General features: G+C 50.2%; 1 protein-coding gene across 1 annotated transcript in view; it reads right to left on the bottom strand.

Moving 5' to 3' along the window:
* PRLR (prolactin receptor) overlaps positions 1-11377 on the bottom strand; it is a 49869-nt gene extending 38492 nt beyond the window's left edge. Inside the window, exons 1-2 of the mRNA XM_078615104.1 lie at positions 10788-11377; positions 1428-1608 (exon numbers count right to left, since the gene is read on the bottom strand). Of these exons, the coding sequence (XP_078471230.1) occupies positions 1428-1608; positions 10788-11064 (458 nt within the window). The 5' untranslated portion in view covers positions 11065-11377. The remainder of the gene's footprint in view (positions 1-1427; positions 1609-10787) is intronic.
* Between the last annotated feature and the right edge of the window lie 7903 nt (positions 11378-19280).

The raw sequence follows: 19280 nt of genomic DNA, 5'->3' as shown, positions 1-19280 counted from the left end.
TGTGTATATCTTATAGTAATAGGTTTTTACCCTTTTAACTGGTACAAAATCTGACACCTTTATACAAACATGATGCCTTGTATAAAGGTGTCAGATTTTGTACCAGTTAATAGGGTAAAAACCTATTACTATATTTTGCCACTGGTAAAGGAGATGTCTCATAGTGTTAATGCTTACCCCGAGCTCTCAATACTCTGACAGTGCGCTGTCTTTGAGTTGTACGCCTTTTGGCGTCATCTGGTCCAAGACCAATGGAGACTAGGCTCTAAGCTGTCTCGGGTGTGGACCAATCAACTTCAAGGACAGTGCATATCATTATCATCATCAGAGTTGTTTCTTTTTGTTTGCATTTTGACTTCTTGTGTTGTGGTTATTGCAAACATGATGCCTTGTATAAAGGTGTCAGATTTTGTACCAGTTAAAAGGGTAAAAACCTATTACTATATTTTGCCACTGGTAAAGGAGATGTCTCATAGTGTAAACGTGTATATCTTGTCCCTATACGCGACAAAAAAATTGTTTTTTTCACATTCCGTCAGCCGCGCAGACTTCTGGCTCGGCGTTGAGCAAAAACTCTGGACCGGTTTCGACATTCCGTGTCTCATCCCAGCTGTACAACGACGCCAATGAGTGTTTCGCGTTGCGCGTCGTAGACTTGTGCATCGAGCGAGGACTCGTATCTAAGAGAAGAGGGTCCTTTGCGTATAGACATCTGGCAGTTCACCATCATTGCTTCAGAAAATGACACATTGTATGTTGAAACCGATCCAGAGTTTTGCTTGTGTTGAACCAATGCTGCTGAAATGATGCAAACACTAACAGCTCAGTGTCAAGCCTTGCAAACAGCCTGTTGAGCTATTAGGCCCAAATACCACACAAAGACAAAACCAAGATCCCCCCCCCCCACCCCGTATTGCCTTAACAGGCTGTTGGGGCAAGTGCTGTATGCGAGCACCTATGAAGGATGGCACGGCATACGAGGGGGTGGGTGGCCAGCACTATGCCATACTGCCTTTATCTCCCCAGTGGCGATGTTTACACATCGCACCAGGTACTCAATTTAGGTTGAGTCAACCTAGGGGAGGCCCAGGACCGGTTCAGAAAATCGTCACTGGCACTGGCCGTGAGCGGGAATTGAACTCGGTTTGCGAGTTCGTAGTGCAGTGCGATATCCGCCACAACAACAACACCCGCCATTTGCCACTAAATGGCGACGATATCACCACGTCGCCTGTACCAGGCCATGTTCACTTTGAAGCCACGTGAAAGTGTCGGAAGGCTCGCTAACAGGAGGTCATGGGACAGACCCAGGTGCCATGGGGTTGACCGACTGAGATGACTGGCAGACGCACCAGCTGCGCACCCCTACTAACCGCTACACGCAACCACGCGGACACAAACACGCGGACACACACGCACGCACGCACGCAAACATGTGGTGTTGAGTATTTTTGTCGCCACAACTGTTGGTCGAGAGATGACTGGGCATGTAGTAGAGCAGGGAGTAGTTGGCGGTGGCGTCTTCCGGCCTGGGGCTCCACCAGCAGGTGAACCTCTCCAGATCCAAGGATCGACACCGCTCCACCGCGAGGCCGCCATGGCTCCTGTCTGCACACAGAAGCGGGGGACGAGGCTCCGGGTTCAATCGCAACGCAACTCACGGGGTTTTTATGCCGTACAGCCGGCTGAGCTGTCCAGCTAAAGTCGGCTGGTGTTCGGGCGGTGAGGGGTGGGGCCCCATCGTCAGAATTGTCAGCTAATGGGAAACGGTACGAAGCAAATCAAACGAGTTGAAAAAATTATAATATCCAAAGGGGTCGATAATTATGGTTTTTTTTTTCGAACGTCGTACAAAAGAGTGATAACCGTGGTTACGTGCGAGCACGCACACACGCACATGAACAAACATACATGCACACAAAAGACAAAGACCCCCCCTGTAGCCTTGAACAGACTGTTGGGGCAAGTGCTGTGAGCGAGCACCTATGAAGGCCGAGATGGTACACGAGGGGGTGGGTGGCCAGCACCACGCCCAACCGCCTTTGTCTCCCCAGTGGCGATGTTAACACACCGCACCAGGTACTCATTAGAGGCCGAGTCGACCTAGGGGCGGGCCCGGACCAGTTTAGATAATCGTCACTGATATTGGCCGTGAGGGGGAGTCGAGCTGGGGTCGCCGAGTTCATAGCGGCAGCGCGCTAACCACTACACTCCCGCTTGTACAAACACGGACACGCAGACACACACACGTGCGCACACACGGGCAAACATACACACACGTCGATAAACACACGCACGGGCACTCACACACACTCATAGCACAGACGTTCGCGATGAACAACCATTCGTGACCGAGACAGAGACACGATGGCCTTTATCACCAGATAGAGCCCGGGGAACGCAGAAATGGAGACACACACAGGACCCAAGAGCACTTTCACGCCTAATGTCTCATGGAATCTTGAGCGTAGCGTGGTTCTTTAGCCAAACAACAGGTGAATCAACCCGAACCCTGAGGCTACTCACGAGACAAAGCGCATCCGTATATAACCTACACCAGGCTATTGGGCCAAGTGCTGTGAGCGGGTAGCTCCTACGAAGGGCAGCACGGCACACGGAGGCGGTGGTGTGGTCAAATGTCTCCCCAGCGGAGTCGTTTGCCCACACGCCGCGCCGGGTTCGTAACTTAAGGCCGAGTCGACCTAGGGGATGCCCACGACCGGCTCGGGTAGCCGTCACTGGCGTTGGCCGTGAGCGGGGATCGAACTCGGGCGGGGGTGTCTCTGCCCGGTTCGTAGCGCGTGAGCGCTCGAGACAAAGATAGCTGGGACAGCGTTGTTGGGCTGGTTGGGGAAAGTGCTGTCAGAGGGCGCCTATGAGAGTGCTGTTAGCGAGCCCCTATTAAAGGCCGGCAGGGCACACGAGGTGGGCGTGTGGCCAGACACCCACGGCACGCGAAACAATTCACTCGGGAGCGGTGGTCACGGGGGGGGGGGGGGCTGTCACGTGGTGTGGGTTGCAAAGTGTGCATTGCTGCTTTTCGTAGCCAATTTGCTATTCAATTAAGGTACTAGGCGTTTGCCAAATGTCTTCGGGGTTAATTACGTGTGAACCTAATTAGAATGTGGATTTTGTTCAATTGTTTCCGGGGGAGGGGTGGGGGGGGACTAGCAATTTAATCATTGCGGGCTGCGGAGTGAAATCTGTTCTTGTAACAAAAAAAACATCAACAGGCCGGCAAATCTGGTGGAGATGTACACGGCGGACTGGTGAGTGGTCGGCAATGGGGGGCACGCCGTAGCAGCCAGAATGTTGGGACCGTAGACTATCCGAGACCAAAACATTGATCCCAACTATCGAAACTGTACAACAAGTGACATATATACTGGGATTTTTTTTGTTAATGATAAGAAAATAAACAAGCAGACACGAGATGTATTTCTTCACGCGAAAATGTCCTTCCAACATGAAGAAAATATCTTCTTGGTTCTTTCGGTAAAGTCACGTAGAAGGGAAATAATAAAATAATAAAAATAAAATTATTCTCACGACGTTTCGGCCACAACGCTGTCTTTCCGACAGACCTGTTCTTCACCGGAGGACGGCTGCTTGCGTTGTGGCCGAAACGTCGTGAGAATGATTTTATTTTTATTATTTTATTATTTCCCTTCTACGTGACTTTACCGAAAGAACCAAGAAGATGAATCCCTGCAGTCACGAAAGCTTTAAATCGAAATGAAGAAAATACTAACACGAAAGTATTTTTAAATCCTTTATATTAAGTTCGCTTGCTTGCTTGCGCGCTTACGACCGTGCAAATCTTTCGGTCGTTTTTTAACCCACTTCCCGTGATCCAATCGAGCTGACATTTTGCACACAGACTCGTTGTGCGTGACAATTTATTTTCGTGAAAATGTTTTTTTCCAAAATTTTCCACTTTTTAGGAAAAAAATAATAATTCATATTTAATTTAAAATACCAATGTGATAAAATTGAAACTCTTACTCAAGAAAAACAGAAATGAATAATAAAATAAAACCGATGCCACGCATATAAAGGATTTATAGTGAAAAACTTTGTTTTTACGGGTTAATTTTTTCACACATCTTGTCTTCTGGGGGTGCACAATCTCAAGAACTTTGGTTCCAATACGAGCACACCTCTGAGCCGGTAGGGCGTGGTGCTGGCCACCCACCCCCTCGTGTGCCGTGCCAGCCTTCGTAGGTGCTCGCTACTCGCTCACAGCACTTGTCCCCGACAGTCTGTTACGGCTGTACGGGGGAAATCTTGTGTGGCACTTGGGCCAATGCACATTGGTTCTGATACAAACGAAACTCTCTGGATCCGGTTTTCGACAAACAGTGTCTCATCAGCAGAGGCAATGCAAGTGAGCTGCCCCGGTGTTTAGAGGCAAGAGCCCTCTCCGTAAAAACACGGGCTCCAGGCTGGGACACATGGGATATCTCTGTTTGAGTTTCTCCACGTAAAGAAAAGGCATAGGTGCAGCCCTGCAATTGGTCCACGCTGACAAGACATCTTAATGGATGTGTGAGTGCCCACACTTTACCCCACCTGCCGATAGACGTTACCGATTTATACTGCTCGGTCGACCAAGACGTGGGGGGGGATGGATGGGTGGAGGGGGAAGCGGGGATTTAAGAAACTCGCCCAACCATTGTTTCAGCTGCCATGCCGGGAAATGGAATCGAACCGGTGACCCCTGGATTGCAAGCCCAGAACCGGTGGTGCTGCTGCCCATTGACACCCGCTCTGTGGCAGCATCCATTTCATTTCATGGCTGCTGCGTCTGTTGCCGTCAGCTGTATCTTCCCACTGCTGGGCACAAAAGCCACCCCCCCCCCCCCGACTATGTTCTTTGCGTTTGCCCAGCAGCTCGTGTCCACTGGTGGCCTCTGGACTCTGCGAGGTCATCCTGCCGTCTCTCCCCCCCTCCTCCCCCCCTCCCCGCGTCTCTTCCCCTCCTCTCTACTCCCCGCTCCGGGGTTGGTTTCGTCTCTCACCTCTCACGAGTCGCTCTCTCAAGACGCTGCTCCACCCCATTCCCCATGTCCCATTTCCACTCCACTTCCTTCGCTCAAATAGCAGCAGCAGCGGCGGCGTCGGTGTGGCCCCCGTCTCTCTCCTTAGTCATTAATTCCTTATCTGAACTCTTCCACTTACTCCTAACATACTCCCTTTGCAGAGATCCATCTCGCGCACAATCACTCGCTCATTGGCAGTCAGTCGCCTTCTTATCGCTCACGACAACGCACACCGCTCACCATCTCATCAACCTACTCACCACACTACAGGTCACAATAATTCACTCACTCACCTGCCCACTCACCTACTCACCACACTGCAGGTCACAATAACTCACTCACTCACCCACCCGCCCGCTCGCCCACTCAATTACTCACTCACCATCTCACTCACTCACCACACTACAGGTCACAATAACTCACTCACTCGCGTGCTCACCTACTCATTAACTCACTCACCATCTCACTCACCTACTCACCACACTGCAGGTCACAATAACTCACTCACTCATCCGTGCGCTCACCTACTCATTAACTCACTCACCATCTCACTCACCTACTCACCACACTGCAGGTCACAATAACTCACTCACTCACCCGTGCGCTCACCTACTCATTAACTCACTCACCATCTCACTCACCTACTCACCACACTCAGGTCACAATAACTCACTCACTCACCCACCCACCTACTCATTAACTCACTCACCATCTCACTCACTCACCACACTGCAGGTCACAATAACTCACTCACTCACCCACCCACCTACTCATTAACTCACTCACCATCTCACTCACTCACCACACTGCAGGTCACAATAACTCACTCACCCACCCACCCACCTACTCATTAACTCACTCACCATCTCACTCACCTACTCACCACACTGCAGGTCACAATAACTCACTCACTCACCCACCCACCCACCTACTCATTAACTCACTCACCATCTCACTCACCTACTCACCACACTCAGGTCACAATAACTCACTCACTCACCCACCCACCTACTCATTAACTCACTCACCATCTCACTCACTCACCACACTGCAGGTCACAATAACTCACTCACTCACCCACCCACCTACTCATTAACTCACTCACCATCTCACTCACTCACCACACTGCAGGTCACAATAACTCACTCACTCACCCACCCACCTACTCATTAACTCACTCACCATCTCACTCACTCACCACACTGCAGGTCACAATAACTCACTCACTCACCCACCCACCTACTCATTAACTCACTCACCATCTCACTCACTCACCACACTACAGATCGCAACATTATCTCTCTCTGCTTCTCCCCCCCTCTCTCACACTGCTCAACGCTTCCCGATTCGCTCTCCTACCCCCCAAACTCTCACAATCACCGCGCTCAATTCGGTTGAAAACGATTTTTTCACAGAACTCCAATCGATTACAACTTTCACGGTGCTGGTTGTTGCCGGCCACTTGGCGTTTCTGAGTCTTCGGGGGAGGGCGAGGGGGGGGGGTTTGAGGGGGAGGGGGGCTGCGCTCAGCGTCCCGCGATGAGGAGTAAACTCGTGCAATAGAGACAAACAGCGGGCCACCAGAACCAAACATTTTTCGTCAGAGTGGACAAACAGGTCGAGCGGTCAGACAGGTCGAGTGGACAGACAGGTAGGGCGGCCTCCTACCCCGGGGCCCTGGCGTCCCCTGCGCCCCGCCACCTCCACGGCGGCGCTCTCTGCCCACGTGCTGCTGCCCGCGTGCTGTGCGCTGCGGGAGCTGCTGTGCGTGGTAGGGGTAGGGGCGGAGGCGACGGCGTGGAATGCTGTGTGTGTAGCTGTGTTGTGTGTGGAATGCTGTGTGTGTGGCTGTGTTGTGTGTGTGTGGAATGCTGTGTGTGTGGCTGTGTGCGCTGTTGGGGGTGGAATACTGTGTGTGTGGCTGTGTTGTGTGTGTGGCTGTGTGAGCTGTTGGGGGTGGAATGCTGTGTGTGTGGCTGTGTTGTGTGTGTGGCTGTATGTGAGGCTGTGTGTGTAGCTGTGTGAGGCTGTGTGAGGCTGTGTGAGGCTGTGTGTGTAGCTGTGTGAGGCTGTGTGTGTGGCTGTGTGTGTGGCTGTGTGTGTAGCTGTGTGAGGCTGTGTGAGGCTGTGTGTGTGGCTGCGTGTTTGGCTGTGTGTGGCTGTGTGTGGCTGTGTGTAGGCTGTGTGTGTGGCTGTGTGAGGCTGTGTGTGTGGCTGTGTGTGTAGGCTGTGTGTGTGGCTGTGTGTGTGGCTGTGTGTGTGTGTCTGTGTGTGTGGCTGTGTGTAAGGCTGTGTGTGGGGCTGTGTGTGTGGAGCTGTGTGTAGCTGCCTTGTGCTAGCACTACGCTGCACCGGACGTACGCAACAGCTCTTAAGAACACACGCGCACACGGCCGAGTTCCCACACGCACGTTCATCAAACCGGGGGGTGTTCACCACTCAGGGAAGGAAGTAGAGGCTCAGCCAAGATTCCCACGACACGCAGCCAAGCGAGCTGCTATTGGGCCACAACCGTGCCGCAACCGGGCTGCAACTGGGTCACAATTGGGCCACAACCTGGTTGCAACTGGATTGCAACCGGGCTGCCACCGGTCCACAAAAAGGCCATAACTGATCCATAACTGGGCCACAACCGGCCGCAACTGGGTCGCAACCGGGCTGCAACTGGGTTGCAACCGGGCCACAACTCGGTTGAAATCGGGCCACAACCGGGCCACAACTGGGCCACAACCAGGCTGCAACCGAGCCTTAACCAGACCGCAACTGGGTTGCAAAAGGGTCGCAAACCAGACCATATAGCGCGCCGTTCTCCAGGCCGCTGCGGCATGCTTTGGAAAATGTGGGGGGGGGGGGCGACCCGGCGCCGCCAGCCCTAGGAAACAGCGGCGACGACGTCACAAGGCCAGCGTGGCCGCGGCGATGACATCACAAGGCCAGCGTGGACGCGGCGATGACGTCACAAGGCCAGCGTGGGCGCGACGACGGCCGCCGCCAATCGCGTCTCTCCCCGTCGCGCGCGGGTCAAGCTCACGGCCGCGGGGGCCGTGTTTGTGTTCTGTTTTATTTTTAAAACGTCACCGAGAAAAGTACAAAAATAACGGGGCGCCCCGCTCCCGCGATTAGCGCAAGTGTGTAACCCAAGCGTAGCGCAGCGCACGACGCGACATTTTGACGGGGAAGCAAAATCACACCAGGCGCATGGGTTCCGCAACTCGTCTGTCCGCAGCAAGTGTTTGGTTGTGTGTACGTATGTTGGACTTCTTACACACCGTACGTAGCCGACCTTGCTAATCGGAGGAGCGCTGGCGATCATCACGGCAAGCCCTCGCGCTCAGCAAGCATGTTAGCGCCTCTGCCGGGGGAGGTCACCTACGGGGCTATGTTTCGATCAGCGTGTCCGGCTTTCTCCAAGGGAATCACCCCCCCCCCCCCCCCCTATCGCAACACAACTTTAAACTAAAGTTTCCGTTCACGTTGGATGATCTTTACCGGCGCTCTTGTGCCGCCCGCCCTGTTGCCAACAAGATGGGCACACCACGAGCGGACAGAGCTAACGCGTAGCAAACGCATCCAAACCTCGCTTGGAAAGCGTTAATAGTTGACGATCGAAGGGGGTTAGAGGGGCCATCTTACGTGGACTATGCACTGGGACGAGACCCAAGTTGGTCCGAGCCATTCCCGGAGCAACTCAGATCTCGTCCCAGTGGCGAGGGTGGCACGGTGGCTAGGAGATGTTAACTACCTCGCCTGGCCTACAGGAGGTCGTGGATTCGATCCCAACGCTGACGCTTGTATATTTGGAGTTTGCGTGTCTCTCTCCCCGTGATCGCGAGGATTTTTCTCCGGGTCCTCCGGTTTTTCCCTCCACATTTAGAATCAACATCATGCGTTTAGAGTATTTGGTTGTTTTCTATTCCATATGATAAGCCACTTCGTTGAGCTATCATTTGTGGCCAGGTCGCTTCTGAAAAAGAGCTATACAGCCCAGTGGGCCTTGCCACGTGAAATAAAAAGTAGTTTTATAGTTTATCCCAGGATTGTCACAGCACGGCTTGGGTTTTGTATTGACCGGTCGGTCTTGGAAACACAGCAGGGCTTGCTATCTGCCAGCCCTCTAGCCCAGGAACGCGAGTAATCATTAATCATGGCCAGGGCCACAGGACAGCATTCCTCCTCCTCCTTGCCATGGCCCTCTCTCAGCACTGGGTCCAGTGTGTGGAGTGTGCAGGGTGGGTGTGTGTGTGAGAGAGAGTGTGAGAGTATGAGTGGGGAGCGGTAGTGCAAGGGTTAGCGTGCTTGCGCTATGAACCCGGCGACCCGAATTAGATTCCCGCTCACGGCAAACACCAGTGACGATTATCCGAATCAATCCTGGGCCTCCCCTAGGTCGACTGAGCCTCAAATTAGTACCTGCACATCGCTACTGGGGGAAGAAAGGCGGCCGGGCGTGGTGCTGGCCGCCCACCCCGTCGTCTGCCGTTCCAGCCTGCATAAGTGCTCGCTAACAGCACTTGCCCCAACAGTCTATTAAGGCTATACGGGGGATCTTCGCCTTTGTCTGAGTGTGAGAATGCATGTGAAAGTGTGCAGTGTGTGAGAGTGTGTGTGTGGAGAGTGTTGGAGAGTGTGTGAGAGTGTGAGTGTGGAGAGTGTTGGAGAGTGTGAGTGTGTGTGTGGAGAGTGTTGGCGAGTATGAGTGTGAGTGTGGAGAGTGTGTGAGAGTGTGAGTGTGTGTGAGTGTGGAGAGTGTGTGAGAGTGTGTGTGAGTGTGAGTGTGGAGAGTGTGTGAGAGTGTGAGTGTGTGTGTGGAGAGTGTGGAGAGTGTTGGAGAGTGTTGGAGAGTGTTGGAGAGTGTGTGAGTGTGTGTGTGGAGAGTGTTGGAGAGTGTGTGAGAGTGTGAGTGTGTGTGTGGAGAGTGTGGAGAGTGTTGGAGAGTGTTGGAGAGTGTGTGAGTGTGTGTGTGGAGAGTGTTGGAGAGTGTGAGTGTGGAGAGTGTGGAGAGTGTTGGAGAGTGTGAGTGTGAGTGTGGAGAGTGTGTGAGAGTGTGAGTGTGTGTGTGGAGAGTGTGGAGAGTGTGAGTGTGTGTGTGGAGAGTGTGTGTGTGGAGAGTGTGTGTGTGGAGAGTGTGGAGAGTGTTGGAGAGTGTGAGTGTGTGTGTGGAGAGTGTTGGAGAGTGTTGGAGAGTGTGAGTGTGTGTGTGGAGAGTGTTGGACAGTGTGTGAGAGAGTGAGTTTGATTCCTGACTATGGCTCACATTCATGGCAGGTGGGGTGTCTGCATCTGCCCTGGGCCTCCTTTAGGTTGCCTCAGACTTAAAACGTATTACTGGTGAAGTGCATAAGCAAACAGCGGCGCTGGAGAGACAAAGGTAGGGGAGCATGGTATGGTCCACACCACACCCGATTGTGTACTCAGTGACAGCCGTATTAGCCTATACGACTCAACGAGGAGTCTTTGTGTTTACAACAGTGCATTAGTGCAGTGTACACAAAATGTGTAGTGTGTGTACAGTGTGCCGCGAGCACAGGTGTGTGGTTGTGTGTTAAGAATGATGGTGATGACAATCATGATGATGATGTTATGGGGGCGATGGTGGTTGTGATGATGGTGATTTTGATCAACATGGTGGTGACCACGACGATGATGATGATGGTGGTGATGTTGGTGAAGTTGATGGTGCTATGATGATTGTGATTGTGATGATGGTGATGATGTGATGGTGATGTCACCTATATCATCGCTCACCAGAGTGAGGTGCCAGAGCCCGGAGCGTGACCCCGAGCGTGACCCCGGGCGTGACCCCGGGCGTGACCCCGAGCGTGACCCCGGGCGTGACCCCGGGCGTGACCCCGGGCGTGACCCCAGGCGTGATGACCGAGGGCGTGACCCCAAGTGTGATGACCGAGGGCGTGACCACAGGTGTGATGACCGAGGGCGTGACCCCGCTGACCTCCGTGACCCCCACTGCCAGCAGCGCCTGCAGCAGCAGGGCCAGGGAGCCTGCGCCACATCTCCCGCACATCCTAAACACAGCAGCACACACATACACAATGACAAAGATCCTCCATATAGCCTACACGGGCTGTGGGACAAGTCTCAGCGAACACTTATTAAGGCCAACATGGCCACCTTTGTCTCCCCAGTGCCTGATGTTTAGGCACCACACCAGGTCGTAATTTAAGGCTGAGTCGACCCAGCGGAGCCCTGGGACCGGTTGAGATCTTTCCCACCGATGTTGGCTGCGATCGGGAATCAAACTCGGGTCACCGGGTTCAAAATTCAGTGCGCTAACCCCCACACCCCTCCACTTACACTCGTACACAAACACACCAGCTGCTAGGTTACACACGCGCACACAATTAAACAAAGGCAATTAAATAATAGAATGAAACCCCCCACACACACACGCGCGCGCATTCACCCCCAAGCAAGCATGCTGGGAATTACACCCAGAGACCGACGAGCCAGTGCCGGATTATCCTAGTAGCAAAAGTAGCTACTACATATACATATGTAGTAGCTACTACATATGTAGCTACGGGCCCCGCACTTTCAAGGGCCCCGCGCTAAATGCTTTCAAGCTATCAATTCCGGTTCAGTGATTCTGCACTTGCTCTATTACCATAGTACTATACCGCCTTCAACTTTTATGAACGACTGGGTGTTTAAGGTTAGCGATTTGTCGTATTATCTGGCTGTATAGCAAATAAAAAAAGATACAATTACTTTACTATGCAAGTTACAAATTAGTGTTTTAATATTTACGTTTATTTATTTATTTAGGGCCCCTTTATAGCATATGCTACAGGCCCCGCGCTAGCTTCACCCGGCACTGCGAGGAGCACGTGGACGAGAGAAGAACAAACGTGAATTAGCGACATCGCATCGACTACTTCAAACGCGGGTTCAGGCGGGACGCGTTGTCGCTAACAGCGGCAGCTAAAGCGTCGACGGCACGACCACTATGCGGAGATGGAGCGGCTGAATCAGTTCGGGCGCGGGGCGAGGCGTGGGGGGCGCTGGGCGGCAAGATGGATTGTGGGCACCCCCAAAACTATGAGGGATGGCGACAGCAGGGGAGGTGGGGTGAGAGGCCTTTATCCACAACTATAACTAAACTAAAAAAAACTAAACCGTTTTACTTTTACCAGATGAGCCCGGCTGAGCTATTTCGTTCGTTTCCAGAAGCGTCCTGGCCACAACTGATAGCTCAACGAAGTGGCTTATCGCGTGGAAATGTACAGCAGCCAAATACTCTAAAAACACATGTTTCTAAATGTGGAGGGGAAAAAATCGGAGAACCCGAAGAAAAGAAAAAAAACACATGACCAAGGAGAGAACACGCAAACTCGAAACATGAAGGCATCGTCAGGGTTGGGATCAAACCCACCACCTCCTTCATATCAGGCAGGGGAATTAACATCTCGCCACCGCAGTACCCCAGCAGTGGATAGACCTTGGTGGCTCGTGCTCATACACAGGAAGCAAAGCGGCCAATGGACACAGCAAGGAACATTGTCTTCACCATCTTCTTGGTTCTTTCGGTAAAGTCACATAGAAGGGAAATAATAAAATAATAAAAATAAAACAAAATAATTCTCACGACGTTTCGGCCACAACGCAAGCAGCCGTCCTCAGGTGAAGAACAATTCGTGAGAATTATTTTATTATGTTTTATTTTCATTACTTTATTATTTCCCTTCTACGTGACTTTACCGAAAGAACCAAGAAGATGAATCCCTGCAGTCACGAAAGCTTTAAATCGAAATTGTCTTCACCAGCCCGTTGTGTAGTGTGTGCATCTATGTTGAACTTCTTTTGCACCGGTACGTAGCCAACCATGCTAATCAGAGGTGCGGGGGAAGGACAACAAACAAAGCATAAAAAGCAGCTTTGAAGAAATTAGTTGAATCGAGATGATTTAAAAGTGCATAGCTCCCCAGTGGCTTCTTAATATCGGAAGGGAAGAGCGTTCCAGACGGCCGCAGAAACGCATCTGCAAGCGCGCGATGTGGTGACCCGTCTTTGTTCGACGGCCAGCAGAAGGCCGCTGCTGCTGCGACGATGACCGGAGTCACGGCCTATGCTCCTTGACTAGATCGTCAAAGTGCTGTAGTTTATTTGCGTGTTATGAGCGTAGGAACAGCAGCGTAACTATTAGAAGCCCCACTGATGGCCGCGTCGAATTTGTGTCATTGTCGTCGACACGAGGCGCTTTGGCTGAAGTTGGAAGAGCCAAGTGAGATGTGCGACTCTCTTTTTGCTCTCGGGAGTACATGCTGGGGTGGGCAGAGGTGGAAAAGTACAGGGGAGGTCACAAGCGATCGCCAAATCAACGATCGCACGTGAAAGAAAAAAAAAAACACCCAACAAAACAGAATAATAGTTGTAAAAACATGGATTTAACACTAAAAACATTTTTTTTATTTTACCAGGTAAGACCGATATAGGTATTTTTCAGAAGCGACCTGGACATCACAAATGGTCGCTCAACGAAGTGGCTTCGCACGTGAAAATTAATAGCCAAATACTCTAAACAGCCACCAAAATATATCACTGCGATATAGATAGTTCAACAGAGTACAAAGTGTCGTTTTTTGTCGTTGCCCAACGTTATGCAGCAAACCTTTGTTCGTGTGTACAACAAACATCTATTGAAATATATATTTTAAATATCATACAGAGTGTAAAATTCCACTTTTCATACAATGTTGAATTATGCATATCGCATATGTTAGTATACAGTGAGGGAAAAAAGTATTTGATCCCCTGCTGATTTTGTACGTTTGCCCACTGACAAAGAAATGATCAGTCTATAATTTTAATGGTAGGTTTATTTGAACAGTGAGAGACAGAATAACAACAACAAAATCCAGGAAAACGCATGTCAAAAATGTTATAAATTGATTTGCATTTTAATGAGGGAAATAAGTATTTGACCCCTCTCAATCAGAAAGATTTCTGGCTCCCAGGTGTCTTTTATACAGGTAACGAGCTGAGATTGGGAGCACACTCTTAAAGGGAGTGCTCCTAATCTCAGCTTGTTACCTGTATAAGACACCTGTTCACAGAAGAAATCAATCAATCAGATTCCAAACTCTCCACCATGGCCAAGACCAAAGAGCTCTCCAAGGATGTCAGGGACAAGATTGTAGATCTACACAAGGCTGGAATGGGCTTGGCGATAAGGTGATATCCCATGTGTCTCTTAACCAGGACCCACATATCTAACAGAGAGGAGTCCTCGCCTATAAACCATCTGGACAGTTCACCAGCAATTGGTTCAAGTGAGCAGCGACTCTGCTGCTGACGAAACACTGAATGTCAAAAACGGCCCCCAGAGGGTTCGTTTGTATTGGACCCGATGTGCGATGGCGCTTGCACATTCACAGTTGCCGAATCGAAGCTGCAAAGTTGCAGTTGGGTTGCGGCTGTGGCGAAGAGAATCCCGGCGGTATCGTGCGCGGTCTCCCCATGCTCCTTGATGCCGAGGCTCGACAGCCAGTGATGGTATCTACATCTCATCTTAACTGCTGAACCATATGAAATGTTTAAACAAATACATATACCACCCCACTGAAACCTCCACACACCACGAGCCAACGCCGGAAGGCACGATCTTAGCACCAGTTGCTACTGCCCGCAGTGTAGAACTCAACTTAGATGTTGACTACCTCGCCTGGTATACAGGAGGTCGTGGGTCCGATCCCGACCCTGACACCTGCTGCTGTATATTTGGAGTTTGCTTGTCTATCTCCCCGTGGTCGCGTGGATTTTTCTCCAAGTCCTCCGGTTTTTCCCCTCCACATTCAGAATTGTGCGTCAGACTATTTGGTTGCCGTACATTCCCACACGGTAAGCCACTTTGTTGAGCTATCATTTGTGGCTGGGTCGCAAATACGGCTCAGTGGGCCTTACCTGGTTAAATAAAAATAATTTTTAGTTTCAATATCACTGCCATGGTGGTGGGTGTGCAGCGTGTTATTAGCCGTGAAAATACTACTACTACAGCAGAGTAATACCCCGGTTTACGTGGGGGATGCGTTCCTGAAATTTGTGACAACGAATATTGAAACGTAGTAGATCAAAGCGATTCACAGGGTAGTAGTAATAGTACGGTGGTGGTGGTGGTGGTGGCGAAGGCTGAGGGACAACGGATAACAAGAAAGCGTACCTGTCAACCCCTTATCAGCGCCTTCTTATTACAGACCAATTCAAACTTTATTGGTCACCCCGTGCCCTTATAAATCTCAACGTTCATTCTACAAAAGTCCCATCACGAGGGAGATACACAAACAAATAGACAAAAAATATGTTTTGATTTGAAGCTTTCGTGACTGCAGGAAATCCACTCTTTGGTTCTTTCGGTAAAGTCACGTGGGTAGAAAATAATAACAGATCACGACGTTTCGGTCGCAACACAAGCAATCGTCGTCAGCTGGGACAACCACAGCAATAAAAAACTGCTACTTCAGCAATCGAAACGTAGTGAACTATTATTTTTATACCTACGTGACTTTACCGAAAGTACTAAAGAGTATACAAAAATATGTTACTAAACAAAAACTATTTCACGTATTAATTTTGATAATTGGTGTCAATGATGCTACTTATTATTATGTCTGTGATCTTGCATGCTGCTGCTTGCTTGATATGTGGATGCTACGGAGATCGCTACTCTCCAGAGTAAATAAAAAGCTGTCCCACGATTTTTTTAATTGGCCGTATGATCATCATTTTTTTGCCCGTATTGAAACGGCTGTACGCCGTATGAACCTGCAATCTTATTTCCCTGTACAAGAATACGGAGTAAACCGTATGGGTTGACAGGTATGATAGTGTAGTGTATAGTGTAGTGTATAGTAGTGTATAGTAGTGTATAGTAGTGTGTAGTGTATAGTGCATACCTGTCAACCCCTTATCAGTGCCTACTTTATTACAGACCAATTCAAACCTTATTGGTCACCCCGTGCCCATTATACATCTCAACGTTCATCTACAAAGTCCCATCACCCGGGAGAAACGCAAACAAATAGACACCAAATTTTTTTTTGCCCATATTGAAACGGCTGTAGCGCCGTATGGCCCTAAAAACTCAATTTCCCTGTCCAAGACGACGGGGTCGTAATCCGTGCTGGGCTCACAGGGTATGAGACACGGACGAGGCGACACCGCCAGCGACGTGAGTGTGTGGGTGCTTGAGAGAGACGACGCAAATCGGGTCGCCGTGTTAGTAAGACAGCGACGACGCATTTGCAAAACGACGTGAAGGTGGCGGTGGTGGTTGGGGGTGAGAGAGAGAGATTTAGTAAAATCGGGGAGGGGGGGTTTGTTACTGGACCCGAACCTCGTGCCGTATAGTGCGACGCTTCAGTCACTCGCACAGTCACTGACGGTGGACGTGAGGGATCTCCTCCGTGGCGTACCTGGGGAAGAGTTAGGCCCCCATCGCCTGCTCACAGCAGGCTTGACGTGAGGTGGGGAGAGGGTGATCCAAGCATTTGCCCAATTCGAAAATTACACCGCAGAAATGACTCGATTGGAATTAAGCAGCAGCAGCAAGCAGCGAAAATCGCCTCTCGCATGGTCAATGCAGTTACCGCATTGACCATGCAGTTACTGCATTGACCATGCAGTTACTGCATTGACCATGCAGTTACTGCATTGACCATGCAGTTACTGCATTGACCATGCAGTTACTGCATTGACCATGCAGTTACTGCATTGACCATGCAGTTACTGCATTGACCATGCAGTTACTGCATTGACCATGCAGTTACTGCATTGACCATGCAGTTACTGCATTGACCATGCAGTTACTGCATTGACCATGCAGTTACTGCATTGACCATGCAGTTACTGCATTGTTCGTACTGCACTGCATGAGCAATGCAGTACTCGGACTGCAACACTAACAGGTGGCTGCTGTTGTTCTTACGTTGCGGTGACGAGATGTTAACAACCTCGCCTTGTATACAGGAGGTCGTGGGGGTTTCGATCCCGACCCTGACCGCCTGCTTGTATATTTGGAGTTCGCGTGTCAATCTCTCTCTAGTCTCTCCCCGTGATCGCGTGGATTTTCCTCCGGGTCACCGCGCGTTTTGGAGTTATTTGGCTGCGATTAAAAAAGAAAGTCCACGCGATGAGCCATTTCGTTGAGCTATCATTTGTGGGCAGGTCGCTTCTGAAAAAAACGAGCCTTACGTGGTGAAATAAAATGTAAAAAAAAAATTTCAGTTAAGTTTCTTTGACCATCATTTTGGTATTTCATGTAGTGATTCATCAGCGATTCCTGGGTTTGGCCACGTGAATGGTCTGAACAGTTGTTGTGCCGTCAAGGCCCTCAGCCACCCTAACTGTGTTAAATGTATAACGCGCACTGCTTTCTGTATCAGAGTACTGCTGTTATTGTTGTTGTAGTGAATTCTCTACACACACACACAACTACGCACAACACATTAAACTCGCCACAACCAAACAGCGCATGTATGTTGAACTTCTTTTGCACCGTACGTCGCACAACCTCTCACACACAACACAGCCGAAACACACAGCGCAACAACCACCAACACACCAACTACACGCGTACATCAGTCAAGCAGATATGAACACTAAAAACACAACAAGCAGACACACAACACTCACACATACACAGCTCACATACACACACCAACAACCACACACACAACACGCACACACACACACACCAACAACAACCACACACACAACACTCACACATACACAGGGCACATACACACACCAACAACCACACACACAACACGCACACACACACCAACAACAACCACACACACAACACTCACACATACACACACACACCAACAACCACACACACACAACACTCACACATACACAGGGCACACACACACTAACAACAACCACACACAATACGCACAAATACACAGATCACACACACAACACACACACATACACACACACACAACCACACACACAACACACGCACATACACAGGGCACACACACACCAACAACAACCACACACAATACGCACACATACACACACACATACACACCAACAACCACAAACACACACACACAACACACCAACAACCACACACACAACACACACACAACACACCAACAACCACACATACACACACACAACACACCAACAACCACACATACACACATACACAACACACACACACCAGCAACCACACACAACACTCACAAATACACACACACACCAACAACCACACACAACAACATAATCACACACACACACAACCCTGACACACGATCGCCAAACGCACAAATTTCACACACAACAACAAGACACAACGCTCACACAACAACAACAACACACAACAACACACAACAACAACACAAACAACCTTAACGAGCGACATCACAAATACACCCAACAACGCTCACACGAATAACATTCGAACGAATCGAGAGGCATCGCACAACATACATAACACAACCCCCGTCAACAACCAAAAACACAGCAAATGTCACTCCCTCAAACACAAGAAACGAAATAGCACAACAAGACACAAAGACAAAGATCCCCCGTGTAGCCTCAACAGACTGTAGGGGTAAGTGCTGTTAGCGAGCACCTATGAAGGCCGGCACGGCACACAGAGGGGGTGGGTGGCCAGCACCACGCCCGGCCGCCTTTGTCTCCCCAGTGGCTGATGTTTACACACAGCACCAGGTACTCATTTGAGGCTGAGTCGACCTAGGGGAGGCCCAGGACCGGTTTAAGTTATTCGTCACTTGTTGTGGTCGTGAGCAGGTGCACGAAGCACACAAACCTCCCTGACACAAGAAAGTAAATAACACAACAAGACACACAAACAACCTCGCGCCCTCACACACAACAACAACCACCACCACATACACGACATTCACACGCAACAACAACCACCACATACACAACACTCACACGCAACAACAACCACCACATACACAACACTCACACACAACAACCACCACCACCACATACACAACACAGACACACAACAACAACCACCACCACATACACAACACTCACACACAACAACAACCACCACCACATACACAACACAGACACACAACAACAACCACCACCACATACACAACACTCACACACAACAACCACCACCACATACACAACACAGACACACAACAACAACAACCACCACATACACAACACTCACACACAACAACCACCACCACATACACAACACAGACACACACAACACACAACCAACCA

Source organism: Lampetra planeri, chromosome 46 (genome assembly GCF_965212315.1).
Source record: "Lampetra planeri chromosome 46, kcLamPlan1.2.h2, whole genome shotgun sequence".
NCBI classification, from domain to species: Eukaryota; Metazoa; Chordata; class Hyperoartia; order Petromyzontiformes; family Petromyzontidae; genus Lampetra; species Lampetra planeri.
This window is presented reverse-complemented; position numbering and strand designations above follow the sequence as displayed.